The sequence below is a fragment of the Adiantum capillus-veneris genome, chromosome 6 (assembly GCF_014529385.1).
Source record: "Adiantum capillus-veneris isolate H3 chromosome 6, ASM1452938v2, whole genome shotgun sequence".
Lineage (NCBI taxonomy): Eukaryota > Viridiplantae > Streptophyta > Polypodiopsida > Polypodiales > Pteridaceae > Adiantum > Adiantum capillus-veneris.
Window position 1 is genome coordinate 94,997,675 of NC_140936.1, and position 16,247 is coordinate 95,013,921.

At 45.7% G+C, this 16,247-nt stretch overlaps 1 protein-coding gene across 1 annotated transcript; it reads right to left on the reverse strand.

Annotated features, from left to right (window-relative positions):
• Positions 1-44: 44 nt before the first annotated feature.
• LOC147455916 (uncharacterized) lies at positions 45-14,457 on the reverse strand. Its single transcript, XM_086513779.1, has 3 exons — positions 13,623-14,457; positions 12,273-12,479; positions 45-4,615 (listed from the first exon to the last, which is right to left on the reverse strand). The coding sequence occupies exons 1-3, from the start codon at positions 14,455-14,457 to the stop codon at positions 45-47; spliced, it is 5,613 nt and encodes a 1,870-aa protein (XP_086369905.1).
• Positions 14,458-16,247: the final 1,790 nt, after the last annotated feature.

The window sequence follows — 16,247 nt, forward strand, 5'->3', positions numbered from 1 at the left end:
AACAAGGTGAGAACTCACAGTGGCTTGCAAAAAGGAAGGGAAGGTTAGTTTTTGGTGATGAGGAGGTATGTAGTGGAGTGGTCCGACCAGTAGTTGTAGTTAGTGCCGGACATGGTTTGTGACAGGTCATTGCTAACCCATATGTGGTCCAGCACAGAGTTGTGTACTGTGGTTGGATGGTGTATCAATTGGTGGAGACCGTGCTGGAGAATGAGGTTGAAAAGGGTTCTATATGTGGTGGTTTCCTCAAGTGCGTCAATGTTGAAATCTCCCATTATGATTAGTGGTCGCATGGTGCGGGTTGAATCAAGAAGATTAGAGACGCTATGCAAGAATTGCGGGACCGATGATGTCGGTGCCCTGTAGAGTGAAATGACTGCCGCTAGGCACTTGTTGGCGCAGTGGAAAGTTGCATAGATCGTTTCAAGTGTTTGATTGATGCAGATGTGTATTTGTGTAGGTATTAGGTTGTCTTTATGCAGAATGGAGATGCCGTGTAGTTGTGTTGAGGATATGCTGCGGAAGCCTGGAATGGTTGTCGCATGTTGTCGCGTCTCTTGTAGGCAGAGGACATCGGAGGCCATTAGGCTTTTGTCGTGGATGATATCGTTTGCATGCTTTGCAAGGGAGACGACATTCAGTGATTGGATAATGTAATGTGTATCTTGGTGAAGATCTAGTTGCTTTTGGACGGGGAGATAAGTTGCTTCTCTTCTCAACCTGTGGAGCTCTTTGAGAATTGATGCATCGGTGTGAATGTTGCAGGGCAGCAAGCTCTCCACCAAATATAGATTTGCAGTGTCACGAATTCGTGTAAGAGCAGTGTATGCGAGGCCATGAGACCTAATCCCTTTGGGGTTGAAAGCTAGTGTGTTGAGTGTAAGCCCTTGCGAGCGGTGAATCGTGCGGGCTGCAGCAGGCTGAACTGGGAATTGCTTGCGTGTGAGGGTGTTGAAGTAGTTCTTGCCAATTTGGAATTCGCGTGTGATGCGGAGAATTGGCGTCCAACTAGGCAATGTGAGTGGGTTGTGAAGATGACGGTGGTCGTACCTTTGTTTTTGCCCTATGCTAGGGTTGGTGAAATGAATCCAAAGGCATGCCGTGTCGGAGAATGTAGTGTAGAGCTTGTAGACGCCTTCTGCACCGTTGACGAGGCCGTCGAGAATGTCCAGATTTCCAGCGCATAGCTCGACCACTAGGCCCGGCTTGAGGCACAATGTTGCTTGGAGACCTGCAGTTTGTCTTGCGTCCAATGGAGTTGCTATTGTTTTGCTGCAAGAGGTGCCACGCTTGTCAATTGCTTTGAATATGTGTGGCTCACCGAGCAATTCTGCGAAGACCTTTTTGTTGTGTTCATCCTTTGCCTTGTTAGAGTAGAATAGGTGTGATATGGTTATGTCAGCAGACAGCTCTCTGTGGAAGGAGTTGTTAATGTAAGCAAGGTCGTTGTTGGTGTGTGAGCCAGTTCTCATTCGGTTGAGCACCTCTATAAATTGTCCATCGGTTTGTCTCATTGTCATCGTTAATTCGTAGCACTTAAGGAATTCATGCCAATACGAAGGTGCAACCGCCTCGAGAAGAGGTTGCTTGGTTGTGAATATCCAAGAGTCTTTGACTGGGCTAGCTTGGCAGAGGTCACCACAAAGTATGACATCTAGGCCACCAAAAGGTTGGTCATGTTTTCTCTTGATGGCACGAAGACGTGAGTCGGCCAATGAGAAGACACTTGATCCTATCAAGGAGACTTCATCAAACACTACAAGCTCCAAATCTTGATAAAGTAAGGACAATGCATCTAGCTTTTGTGCTCTGAGGCTTGTGTGTGTCGTAGTTATCAAAGGCAAATGTAAAGCTGAGTGTATAGTTGTACCACCAATGTTGAATGCTGCTTTGCCTGTATATGCCATCAGGAGTGCCTTAGGAAAGTCAGGATTGTGGCCCGACTTATGCGTGTAGAAACGAATGAGGGCTTCGATAAGCAAGAGTAGCGTGAATGTTTTCCCAGTGCCTGCTCCACCCGTGAGGAAGAGATGTATCTTTTCACATGGCGCTAGGCATTTTTTAAGCATGACATCATCGAGGATGAGTCGCTGTTGTGGGTTTAGTTTCTTTATTGATGTGTGGAAATCCTCATTGGTCATGCCAATATGTTTGGAAAAATGCAAAGCAAATGGTTTCTTTGTCAGTTGGTTTGATGGGGTGTTGATCATCACGTTGGGATTGTTGGAATCGTTCAAGGAACTTACACTCCTCGTGCTGCGTGAGGTTGTGATAGCTGTTGCGAGTCTATCAAGTGGAGCTGGTTCGACAACGAACTGTGATTCATTGCTTTTTACTGTCTCAATGTTCGAAGTGTAGACATCGATCCAAGATGAACCTTCGGGTAGGTGCTCATTCTCATGTCTTGACCACGGCAAGAAGAGAAGGCATTGTTCTCTGTAGTGGTTGTCAGGGTCTTTGGCTTTATTGTATCTGACGTACCGCATGATGCGTGCCCTCTGCAGCAAATTGTCAGGCCTGGAGGGGTTTTTGGTTGTGGAAGCGAACTGGGCCAAGCACATGGCAAAGAACGAGTGTGGTCTAGAGGCATATTTGTCAATGATGGAGGCAGAGAAGATTTCTGTTGTGTCGGGGTGCATTTTTTGTAGGGCGTTCTTCTTTTTGAGAACAAGGGCACGCTCTTCAGGTGGGTTAGTATTTATGTATATGAATTCTCTAGAGGAGCTATGCAATGGGAGCGAGAGACATATGTAAGCAGCTTGCTGTGAACTAATTTGCTGTGTCTTAAGGATTGTGCTACCAACTTTTCGTAGTCTCTCCAGCGTTGTTGCATTGTTTGCGACACAGTGATCAACTTGTGACTTGATTGCTCCTATTAATGTATTGTCCATTTTTGTCATGTATGAGATGCAATAGCTCGCAGCTCCATGTGCATTTAGCACAAACTGTATATCTGTATTTGCATTCCAAAGTGAAGCTATTGATTTGTTGAAGTTGTTTGTGAATATATCGCTTGGTTTGCGCTTGAGAAAAATGGTGGGTGTTGAGATAGTTGCTTGCAATGCAAGCAAGTACTGTTCCATGGAGAGTTGTACTTGTTCTAGCCATTCTTCAAACGTAGGGGCATTTTGTGAATCAATTTGGCTGAGTTGTTTTTCGCTTTGTTGCAAATAAAGCTTGCCTTGTCTAGCTATGTTTCCCTCAAGTATTCCTTGTCGGATAATAGTTGTGAATGGCATGGGAAAACGTGGAAATCCAAAACGGCAACTTTTGCTCTTCTTTTGGCAAGTCTTATGATGCTTGTGCTTGTAAGCTTCAGAAAGGTCATTGGGCAAGATGGATCTATATGTGCTAATGTGGGTATCTAGAAATAATACAATATCTTGATTTGAGTGTGTTGTGAGTGATGGAGCATTTTCTAGCCACAGTAAACCATGATCATGTTGGCTACCGCAACTTTGGAACTCCGTGATGAAAAAGAAGTCCCGTATTTTGCCGCATATGGAGGAATCAGTGCGCAACAACCGTTTCATTGCGTTGAACCTGTTTACGTAGAAACGAGCAGTTGTAATGGGATCGGCACGAATGAGGCGACGTTGATATGAGCTCAGACTCTCGTCAGGCTCTTGGCTTAGCGGGACCAACTTCTCAAGTGCAGCAAGAAGCTCTTTCCATCTTTGTTCTGCGGAGGAGAACGTGACAAAAAATGTAGGCGGTCCAAGTTGCCGGATCATTGCGAAGACATTTTTTTTCATCTTTTCCTTGTAGTCGGGGGACGTGCGCAGCGCCTCGAAGTCTCTAAAGCCTAATCTTGAGTTGAGAAGCCTCTCTATGTTTGTGTCTTCTACAACCTGCCTTGCGGTTAGCACTGCATCCCCTAGCTTTCCCTTGCGCATTCGCACCCAAACAGAGGAAGCAACTTGTTGTGACATGATTTTGATAGACTTGAAAAATAAATTCTCGATGTCCAGGGCGAATCTTCTATCGACGTTTAGGAGCTCCCACTTTCCGATCGTTTGATAATCTTTGTTCGCGGCCTCCCTATATCTTCTAGGGGACCCGAAGAAAAGAGTCGGGATGCTCAACTCCTCGCAATACTCGTCCGTGAAGATGCTCAACGGTGAATTGCCCTCACAAGGCGCAACATGAAGAATCTTGCCACTATAGTCGACAACCTCTGCCGCACTTGTGACCCCATGAAGCATGACATCAGTTTGATCATCCTCAAGCTCAACATCGTGCGTATTGTTGTTAACGGTATTTGCAGGAGGCATACTTAGACTGGAAAGATGTGCAAGCCACCTGTCGTTGATGGTGACACCTTCTCGTGTGTAGAGTGGTGTGGACAGCAACGTAGTGGTTGCACGCATTGTGAGCAAGGGTTGCACAACACCGCTTAGGTAACATCTATCGTACTCGAGCTTCCGTTTGATGCCCACAAAGACAAAAGCCTCATCCTCAATGAAGCGAGGCAGCACAGCCTGGCTCTTCTCCAAGTTGGCAAGCACATTGACAACACTACCTCTAAGCCCATACTGACCATCGTACGTCAGTTCACGTATCTTGGCGAAGGGAATACGAATGGAGACCAAGCGTGCCTCTATGGGGTTTAGATCTGACACAAAGGAAAGCGTTGGATTGAACCCTGTCTCTTGCAAGCTCCATAGGCGGTTGCTATCGCTTGCCAAGTGTTTCTTGCACTGGTTGCAGATGCACACATCCGCATAGCGTTGTTAGGAGTTTTTTGGAGCAAGGGATTGAACATATGTACATACACATGCATGGTGCATCAAATGAAGAATTGCCCATTTTCCAGAGCCAGGTGGTTACGTGGGGCCCACATGTGTACAGGTAGGACTGCATGTACATAGTGCATAGACTTTCATTGTTACCAGTACCAGTGTGTTTTTTCTACAATAAGGAGGAGTTGGTAGCGCGTAAAACTTCTCAAGGAAGCTATCCGCGGGCCGACGACATGAGGTAAGCAGGTGCGTCAGATGGCATAGAGTGGCGTCAGGAGGCCGAACGGGGTCAATATTTCCACGTGGATGAATACGGACACAACGTGGGTGTTTTCTTGTGAGAATTATGCAGAAAGGTTATCATTAGGACCACTTTTTGGGGCCACTTCACATGGTTGCGAGACGCATTATTGAAAAGAAATGAGTGCCAGGTGTGCGGATGATGCAAAAAGGTGACAACTATGCACTGCGAGGTCAGTTTTTGGCCTGTTCGGGGTCCGTTTGAGGTCATCTAAAAGGCCAAGGGTGCCCAACTAATAAATCTAAGTGTGGAAACTGAAAAAAGAGAGAGAAGACCAGAAAAAACGTGCAGAAGAGAGGAGGAACAGCCGCAGGTGTGTTTTTGCTCATTTTAGAGCCTGTTTTGGCCGTAAACTGCTCATCCGAGGTCGGATTTGAGCACTTTGACATTGTAGACTGGGGTTTTGGGCTGTTCCGGACGCGATGGCGCTGTCCATTTTGCCAAATTCCTCACTCTTTTTCTGCTGTTTTTCTGTGTAATCTTCTCCGGTGAGTGAAGCTTCTTCTCCAATTTGTGATTGTATCTGGTATCTTTTACCCATATTGTGTGAGCTGTTTGCCCCATTGGTGTTGGCCCAAGCTCATTTGTATCTAAACATCAAAAGTTCTCCTCTTTTGAGCTGAGTTTTTGTGTGTGTGTGTGTGTGTGTGTGTGTCTGTGTGGAGTGGGCAAGTGGATAGTCTCTCTCCTCTCACTCCAGAGGTGTGTTCCCTGTCTCGGCCAGGTGTGTTGTGTAAGCCGAGTGGTGCCCCATAGTGTGTGTGTGTATCTTCCCAAGAGTGTGTGTCGGGTCGTTATAGAGGCGTTGTGTGTGTTTTCATCCCGCTCACATTCTTTTGGTGCCCCCACGGAGGATCTTCTTCGAGTACCTTCTGCTTCGAGCTTCGAGCTTCGAGATTACAGGTTGCAAGTTGCAGATTACAGGTTACAGGTTACAGGTTATAGGTTACAGGGACAGGTACAGGTACAGGTGATTCACACAGGTACATGTAGTTGGAGTACAGTGATATAGTAGCAGTGATGCCACTTGCAGTTGTTGTGGGTATGCATCACTTGGCGCCTATTTGAGCGCATTGTCTGCTGGATTGTACGTTACTTGTGGAAACTGCCATTGTACGCATTTGTGGAGCCATACTTGGTTGTATTTGGCAGTCCCAGCCATTTCTGAGACTTGGTATGGAAGATAGTCATTTCTGAGACTTGACTATATGCGATTTGCATTAGCCTTCGTGTGAGGGTCGATAGCGTGAGGTTTTTATTGAGCTGGGGGATTCTCAAATGTGGAGATCCTTTCGGTGATACAGGTAGCTGGAGCACCCTTTTTGTGACCTCGCCATAGGCTATGTACTAGTGAGTCCTACTTGATGCTCGGGTTCTATTGTTGACAGTTTATGCATACATAGACAGTCTATATTTTGGGTTCCTACTGCTCTACTTCTGGGGAAACTCTGTCGAAATTTTCCCAAGTTATGATGGCTGGTTTTTTGGTATTTTGAGCCATTTATGCTGTTATGCTGCTGAAATTTTGGCAAAATCAGAGGTTGAGTCAGGTGTGCCTTCTTGGGAGCTTCATGGTTGGCTTTAATGGATGATCAAAATGGCCCTCAGTTCACTCCTTTTCATTTAACTCAAAGAATTCAGATTAATGTTCATGTGTCCAGGAAGATCTTTTTCCAGCAGCGCATAGTCTTTATGTTTGGGCCAAGAAGATTGAGAGAGATCCTGGAATGTCCTTTGCCTGTTGTCATTTCGATGATTAACTATGAAAACTCATTTGATGTGCATGTGTTTGTCCTTATCTAAAGTTGAGCTCCATTGAAAAGTTTTCGGTTCTTGCACGTGTGTTCGAAGGGGTTCTCAAAGCATCATAATTTGGGTAGCCATGGCTTTCTCTTATCCGAAGTTTCATGGAAGAAGTGATGAAGATGTGGAAGAATTTTTGGAAAAGATGGAGGTTGCCTGCATTAGCAACCAGATTCATGACCCTACGAAAATGTTACGCCTTCTCCAAATTTGTTTGAAGAGTGATGCACGAGTTTGGTCTAAAGCATTTGAAGAGGAGTTGCGTGTGGCTGATCCACCTGTAAGGTTGAGTAGGGACAATCTACGACATGGGTTGGAAGTGGAGTTTGTGAAGATAGAAGATCCTGACAAAGTGTGGCAAGAAGTACAGGCTTTGGTGCAAAAGGAAGGTGAGCCAGTAGATGCGTACATACGTAAGTTTTCATTGGCATGGGAGCGAATGTGCAAGGCTTTAGCACCACAGGTACCCCCGCCTGACATGATGAAGAAGGACAGGTTCTTGGCTGGTCTTTGGGAGAATATACATTGGAGAGTGGAGCTAAAGAAGCCTAGGACATATGAGGATGCACTAGAGGTAGCAAGGAACAAAGAGTGGAAGCTGAGGAAAATGAGCCAGTTAGGGGTGGAGTCTTTGCCAATGAGGTCTGAATTTCAGCCTATAGAGTCTTTACAAGGGCGCATGTCAGGGGTTCATCATGAACCAGTGGTTCCTGTTACTACTCAGGTTATGCCAGCAGTGGTCACTACAGCAGTGCAAGATGATGGGCTAAGGCAAGACATGAGGCAAATGGTAGATTTGATGAAGAATCTCAGCCTAAACATGCTAGGTCAAGTGGGACATAATCGAGGTCGAGGGAGGTTTGCAAATCAGCCAGGAGGTGAAGAAAGGCCTAGGAATGGTGTTGGACAAAGCAATGGTAGGTTTTGGAGGCAGACGCCCACATGTTATAATTGTGGAGAGTTGGGTCACATCAGCCCGCAATGTGATAAGCCACCAAGGATGGGGGAAGACATGTATCCATTGCCAAGACAGGTGCTAACTAGGTCAAATGATTATGGCATCGAAATTAAGGGAGACGAAGGAAGCAGTGGACTGACCCAGGAGGAAAAGGGAAAGAAAAAAGTGCTAAGTGTAGTCACCTTGGAGAAGGCATCAAAGCTAGAGGATACATTAGTGATGCCTATTGGGAAGAGGACCACAAAGGAAAAGGAAGGAAGAAGTGCCTCAGGTCCTAGTAAGAAGAAAGGAAAGAGCCATGAAGGCGAGGATGTCAAGGCGAAGAGGAAAAGGAGAGCTCGTCGAAAGTTTCATGTTTCAGATTTTCCACTAGGGGATGGGCAATTAAGCTATGACTTGAAGGAGGATCTGACGAGCAGGAAGGCAGATGTTACTTTTGGGCAGCTTATAGAGATGGTGCCTAAGCTAAAGCGACAGTGGAAGAGGATGGTTAACCCAATGGAGAAAGAGCCAGAGAGAGGTTCAGTAAAGGTGTTGGCAATGGATGAGCTACCAGACATTTGTCCAATAGTAGATGTGTGGCATAAAAGGAAAAATTTGGGACAAGGTTATGTGGATGGCGGAGCCCAAATATGCGTCATAACACACTCATGCGTTGAGAAGATGGGTCTCACAGTGGCTGGGGTGTCAGGTTTTCGGATCAGATTGGCAAACCATCAAAAAGTAAAATGCTTGGGTGTTGTAAAGAGCTTAGAAGTGGAGGCATATGATGCAAAGGCAGTGGTTGATTTTCATGTGATGCCAGCAGGGTTCCTATTATACTGGGAAGACCATGGTTACGTGCAGTGGGAGCTGTTCAAGATTGGCGACATGGTACGATTAGCCTCTATGGAAAGACAGGTACCAAGAAGCTTTATAATATGGACACAAGGAAACGATTAGAGGAGCTTTATGAAGATGAGGATGAGTCTAGTGATGAAGACTCTTCCACGGTGACAGATGAGGACAGTGATAGTACTACCAGCAGTGATGAGGATGCTGATGTTTCATTTCTTTTTATGGACAAAGAAATCCAGGAGGATGGTTTAGTTGCATTTGCGAATGAGGATGAAAGTGAAGGGCCTTATGAAGTGATTGAAGGGCTGATGCAAACCAAGGTTGAGTTGTCAAAGAAGCAGGAATTAATGACGCAAATGATTAGTGGAGACCTCTCAGCTATGGAGAAGGATATATTTTTGCATATGCTGGCTAGATTTCCTGATTTGTTCATTACTTCATATGAAGAGATCAGAGGGTTCAAGGGTGAAGAGATGCATATAGAGCTGAAAGAAGGTGCTAAGCCAGTGCGGCAAAGGCTAAGAAGGATGGGTCAAGAGCAAATGGAAGCCTTGCGGGTAGAGGTGGACAAGTTATTGAAGGCAGGGTTCATAGTTCCAGTGGAGACCACAGAATGGGTGAGTCCAGTTGTAGTCAATCCAAAGAAGGATGGGAAGTGGAGAATTTGTGTGGATTTTAAACCCTTAAACGCAGCCACTAAGAAGAACCCATATCCTCTTCCATTCATCGATCAGATCTTGGATTCAGTGGCAGGTTATGAGAGGCACAGTGTGTGTGATGGTTTTTCAGGCTATTTTCAATTGAAGATTGCTCTTAAAGACCGCACAAAGACAACTTTTATTACGCCATGGGGCTGCTATTGCTAGACAGTATTGCCATTTGGGTTGTCAAATGGACCTTCCTTCTATCAAGAGAGAGCGAATTGGGTGTTGGAACCATTCATTGGTAGTTGTGTTAAAGCTTTTATGGATGACTTCTGTGTTTATAGCAGTAGGGCTGAACACCATGAGAAGCTGCAGATGGTATTGGCTCGATATGATGAATGTGGAGGACAACTAAATCCAAAGAAATGTCATCTAGCACAGCCAAGGGTGAAGTTATTGGGCCACATGGTGTCAGAAAATGGCATTGAGGCTGATCCAGACAAGGTTAAGTCTATTATTCTTCTTCCATCACCTACGAGTACGAAGCAATTGGCAACCTTTATACACAAAGTGAAGTACATGGCACGGTTTATTCCATTGTCTTCGCAACTTCTTTATCCATTACAGCAAGTGGCAAAGCATGATCCATTGCAATGGGATGACAAGTGTGAAGAAGTGTTTCAAGAGGTGAAAGAGGTGTTAGGGGGTTTGTCAGCCATGCAGGCTCCTGATTGGGAGAAAGTTTTTTATGTAAATCCATCAGTAGGGGATGATGCCATTGGAGCTATGCTATTGCAAAAGGGGAAGGGCAGCCATTATATGAGGCCAGTGTATTGTGCAAGCCGAGTGAAGTTGGTAGCGGAGAGAAAGTTATCGGAAGTAGAGCTAGTGATGGCCAGTGTAATATTTGCTTGTCGACGATTTCGTCATTACTTGCTACCACGGCCTTTTGTTTTCTTGACGAGTTATGCCTTTTTGCCACAGTTAATTAATGGTACTAACATGTCAAATGTGGTGAAGAAATGGGTAATTGAGCTGCAAGAGTTTGAGTTCTCTTTTCTAGTGGAAGATAGTACAAGGGCTACCCTAGCTGATTTGTTGACCTACAAGGAGAATCCCCTTATTGTTAAGGAAGAGGTGGTGAGAAAGGTAGTTGAAGAAGTGCCACAGATCAGCAATGCACATGTGTTGTTCTTTAATGGTTCATACAGAAAGAGCCACGATGCAGCTTCAGGGGGTATAGCACTTTATGATCCAGAGGGGGAGCTAGTATGCAAGAGAGGGTTCAAATTGGATGCGCATAGTAACAATGAGGCTGAATATGCTACATTGGAAGCCGGATTACACACTTGTTTGAAGCATGGGGTTCGAAGGTTGAGCATAAAAGGTGATGCCTTGTTAGTGGTGAAGCAAGTGCTGGGTGTGTGGAAGAGCAAGAACACCTCATTGAAGGAAATGTGCTTTAGAATTAAAGGCCTATTAAAAAAGTTTGAAGCATGGAGCATCAAACACATTGAACGTGCTCTAAATGGAGAGGCACATGAAGCAGCTCAAGGCATGATTGGGGAGCTATTTGTGTTGAGGACCACTTTACCTCTTTATCATGGCCGGGAAAGTTTGGCTCAAGAAGAGGAGTTTTTGCTAACAGGAATCATTCCAAAGGAGATTCAGAAGTCTAAGAAGTATGGCTTTGTGCGTAGAGCATACAGGTACAAATTGATTGGTGATGTCTTATACATGAAAGGGGTTGATCTCGTGTTGAGACGTGTACCTTGGCGGGAGGAGCTTTACAGATTGTTGGAAGAGAATCATGAAGGCGCATGTGGTGGCCATTTTGCTCTAAAGATCACCTTGCATAAGATTTTGCAAGAGGGGTATGTATGGCCTAGTTTGCACAAGGATGTTCACCATTGGTGTAGGTCTTGCAATAGGTGTCAAGCATTTGGGAAGAGAGTGTTGAAGCCAGAGCTACGAAAAACCATTATGGCGTTTGATGTGTTTGAAAAGTGGGGGATTGATGCAATAGGCCCGTTACCTATCACAAGCAGGGGCAAAAGCTATATCTTGACGGCAGTGGACTATCTCTCTAGATGGGCAGAGGCTATAGCAGTAAAACAGATCACTGCAAAGGATGTGGCAAAATTTGTGTATGATGAAATATGTTGCAAGTTTGGGGTGCCATTAGAGCTACTTTCAGATAAGGGGCCAGGATTTAGAGCTAAACTGCTAGACTTCTTATGCACAAAGATGAAGATTAGGCACCAGCATACCACTCCTTATTACCCGCAGTGTAATGGCTTAAATGAAAGATTCAATGGTGAGTTGGTACAGATTCTTTCGAAAGTGACAGAGCACCAAGGAAAGAATTGGGATTTGGAATTGCCTAGTGCATTATGGGCTTACCGTACTTCGGTGAAGACAGGTACAGGGTTTACTCCATTTCATTTGGTGTATGGAAAGGAAGCACTATTGCCTGTGGAGGTAGAGTTGCCTACGGTCAAGATGTTAGAGAAGTTGCTTGGGTCGCCTAGTGATGCATTCAAAGAGAGGCTCTTGCAGTTACAAGAGGTCCAGTTGGATAGGATGAGCGCATTGGAACATTATGGGCAGATGCAGGATAAGGCTTTGGCAAAGATAAATGAAAAGGTTAAAAGTAAGGGTATCAAGAAACATGACTTGGTTTTGCGCTACAATAGTAAGCTGGACAACACCTTCCAAAAGAAGTTTCAAATTAAGTGGGAAGGCCCTTTCAAGGTAGTGGAGTGTTTTCCAAATGGCACATATCAGCTGGCTAACCTAGATGGTGTTCTACATAAGTCAAGGGTAAATTGGTTGCGTCTTAAATTGTATCATGCTAGATTGATGATGGTGGAGCAAGATGAGTTGTCTGTGGATCAAGCAGTGTTGGTGAGGGATGAGGAGACCTGTGATGCGGCGAGTCTCATATCTCTCTTTGCTGCTGCTGATCATAAATGATGTAACACTACCTCTAAGCCCATACTGACCATCGTACGTCAGTTCATGTATCTTGGCGAAGGGAATACGAATGGAGACCAAGCGTGCCTCTATGGGGTTTAGATCTGACACAAAGGAAAGCGTTGGATTGAACCCTGTCTCTTGCAAGCTCCATAGGCGGTTGCTATCGCTTGCCAAGTGTTTCTTGCACTGGTTGCAGATGCACACATCCGCATAGCGTTGTTAGGAGTTTTTTGGAGCAAGGGATTGAACATATGTACATACACATGCATGGTGCATCAAATGAAGAATTGCCCATTTTCCAGAGCCAGGTGGTTACGTGGGGCCCACATGTGTACAGGTAGGACTGCATGTACATAGTGCATAGACTTTCATTGTTACCAGTACCAGTGTGTTTTTTCTACAATAAGGAGGAGTTGGTAGCACGTAAAACTTCTCGAGGAAGCTATCCGCGGGCCGACGACATGAGGTAAGCAGGTGCGTCAGATGGCATCGAGTGGCGTCAGGAGGCCGAACGGGGTCAATATTTCCACGTGGATGAATACGGACACAACGTGGGTGTTTTCTTGTGAGAATTATGCAGAAAGGTCATCATTAGGACCACTTTTTGGGGCCACTTCACATGGTTGCGAGACGCATTATTGAAAAGAAATGAGTGCCAGGTGTGCGGATGATGCAAAAAGGTGACAACTATGCACTGCGAGGTCAGTTTTTGGCCTGTTCGGGGTCCGTTTGAGGTCATCTAAAAGGCCAAGGGTGCCCAACTAATAAATCTAAGTGTGGAAACTGAAAAAAGAGAGAGAAGACCAGAAAAAACGTGGAGAAGAGAGGAGGAACAGCCGCAGGTGTGTGTTTGCTCATTTTGGAGCCTGTTTTGGCCGTAAACTGCTCATCCGAGGTCGGATTTGAGCACTTTGACATTGTAGACTGGGGTTTTGGGCCGTTCCGGACGCGATGGCGCTGTCCATTTTGCCAAATTCCTCACTCTTTTTCTGCTATTTTTCTGTGTAATCTTCTCCGGTGAGTGAAGCTTCTTCTCCAATTTGTGATTGTATCTGGTATCTTTTACCCATATTGTGGGAGCTGTTTGCCCCATTGGTGTTGGCCCAAGCTCAATTGTAACTAAACATCAGAAAATCTCCTCTTTTGAGCTGAGTTTTTTGGGTGTGTGTGTGTGTGTGTGTGTCTGTGTGGAGTGGGCAACTGGATAGTCTCTCTCCTCTCACTCCAGAGGTGTGTTCCCTGTCTCGGCCAGGTGTGTTGTGTAAGCCGAGTGGTGCCCCATAGTGTGTGTGTGTATCTTCCCAAGAGTGTGTGTCGGGTCGTTATAGAGGCGCTGTGTGTGTTTTTATCCCGCTCACAGCGTCTTCGCTTTGTTGAAATCGATTCCGCAACTGAAGGCAGAAGCTGGCGTGTAATCTGGCGACGGAATAGCAAGCGTCCACATTTTTTGCAGGGTGTAATGGGCTTGTCTTTGATGCTTATGTTGTATCTCTTAATCGCCTTGCTCAACCTAGCATGGGTGCGTCGTATCTGAGCACCGGTGACCAGACCCTTCTCGTTCTTCAGGCGTGAAAGCTTGCATTTCACTGCCTGGGTTGTGTGCAATGTGTGTGGGTGTTTGACTTGGAACATGCGGACGGCCTCAATATCTGGCAAAGCCTCATGCAACAAGGATAGTTGATGCAAAGTGGCCACCTCATCTTCTTCCCATCGAACACGTGCACGGTTTGAGGACGTTGTGAAGGTGGGAAGGTATGTGATGCCGTTGGTTGTTTCGGAGAGCAGAATGCCCTTTGCAAGAAATGGTTTCGATGGCATCCCCAAGATGATTGTTCTCGCGCTGTCATCTATTTTCAAATACACTTTTAACCTACAAGTCACAGAGTGAGCGAAGGCCGTTAATATGTCGAGGCTAAGGGCAAGTGAGCTGGTGGATGTTGAATACAAAGACGAGAATTTTGTGGCTGTCATTGTGCTAGTGGGCTCATCATCATGGAAGAAGAGGCATGCACCTGGGACAGCATGTCTATCACGCAAGAAGCTCTCGAACAAGTTGTCGAGCAAATTTGATCTAAGGTCATGCGGTGCACCTGTTGAGTTTTGGAGATGGTGTAGCACGAGGAAGATGTCTGAATTGTTCGGAAACCGCGCCGCGAAAACGGTATCGATGTCTTGTTCGGCCAAGAGAGTCATTGGAAAGACACGCAAAGATTGTAAACATTAAGTCAGCTTGTGTGTTTGTTTGTATACGTGTGCTAGAGAGAGAGAGAGAGAGAGAGAGAGAGAGAGAGAGAGAGAGAGAGAGAGAGAGAGAGAGAGAGAGAGAGAGAGAGAGTCTGTGCTTTGGAAGGTTGAAAAGATAGAGAGGAAGGAAGAGTAGAAAGCAAGCTATGGAGAGACACCATGGACTTTCTTTTGAAACGGGATATACAATGGACAAGCCAAAATTTAGTTCATCGATTCTAGAGGGATCTAGGTAAGGAAGAATAGTTATTCGTGGTGAAAGGCCAAAAGCTATTCAAATACATGCTCTCAAAGTATCTAGGTTTCCAACAGAGGAGTGAAAGATATCATAGAGCCATTTGTGCCAATTTTGAACACACCCTCGACAACAGATGTAGATAAAATATCCCTCGCCTATGGAATGCTCTCCATGTACAGCTCCTTGAAGCTCCTTGGCAAGCTCAGAAGACGATCCACCATAGATTCTGACACTTGAACCGCCACAACACGTCTGTCAATGCTGCTTCGAATCTGTGCCTCCAGTCTGAGCGTCGTGTTGATGACGTGATCTTTATCGCAAAGAGAACAACACAGTCGGCCTTCGACCTTCTTCACCTTCGGCGAGTCACAGACTGAGCACTGGGAATGCAAGAGAACAACAAACGCCAGTGTCGCTAAGGGCGGACGTGGGCTAGTAGCCTCGGAAATTGCAGCGTCAGCGAAATGTTCTTATCTTGGTCTCAGGATAGAAAGCTAAAGTAACAGGGAATGCGTCGCAAGGTCTAATGGTTGTCGACGCATCGACATGCAAGGAGAACAAAGCTGACCCAGCATCGTTATGGTTTTTAGCCCTCACAAGAGGACAGTCAAGCCTGGCGAAGAAGCCGATCTTGAGCTCCCTGGTGTAGGTCTCAATGAAGGGATCCACAACGACGACCGTAATCATGTCAATGCACTCGGCATCGACGATGTCAAACTTGAAGTAACGTGCATTTTTCTTTTGCCCAGACGAGATGGAATGGTATGTGCCATACCAATTCAAGATTTTCCCCTCTATGGAGAAAGGTTTACTATCCTCATCTATATCACTGATCATGAGTAGCAGCAAGGTTTCCTTGACTAACAAGCTTTTCCCTTTGTCCAGTAGCTTGCCACTGTCCAAGACATTCCGAGCAGGCGAAGATTGGCCAACTTCAGAAAATGAGGTTGCAGCTTTCCCTAATTCGTGAGATGGGCAAGGAAGTTGTTGTTGAGAAGAAGATGGTGCTTGTGCGCACTCCTCTCCCAGTGGAGAGTATCCTTTGTCTGCAAAAAAAAAAACCAGAGCACCATCTTAACGCAACTCGCCAGTAAAGAATGCACTGTAGCAAAGAAAGTCGTAGACACGTTAAGGCTATTCCGCAAGGAATGATTGTGCACATCAGCGATACCTGCATTGCCAACGAGATCGGCAGAAGGGCTTCCTTGAAGCAACGCAGGCCTACACCTCTTCCCAATTGCGATTTCCTCGAAGGCCGGATCTGGCGGTGACCCAACAGAGCTTGACACCACCCGCTGCGATGAACGTTTGCCTGCAGGGCATGGAGGAGACTCAACGAAACTGCGCAGTTCTGCAGGAGGAAAAGAAAAGCAAGAATCCAGCTAACCATAGCATTGACTAGTTGAGGAAAGCAAAGAGAGAGCAAAAAAGATCCTACAAGCAGCACGCTCGTAAAAGCAAAGGAAGAACGAGGCGCGGGAACGAACTTATTGGAAGGATG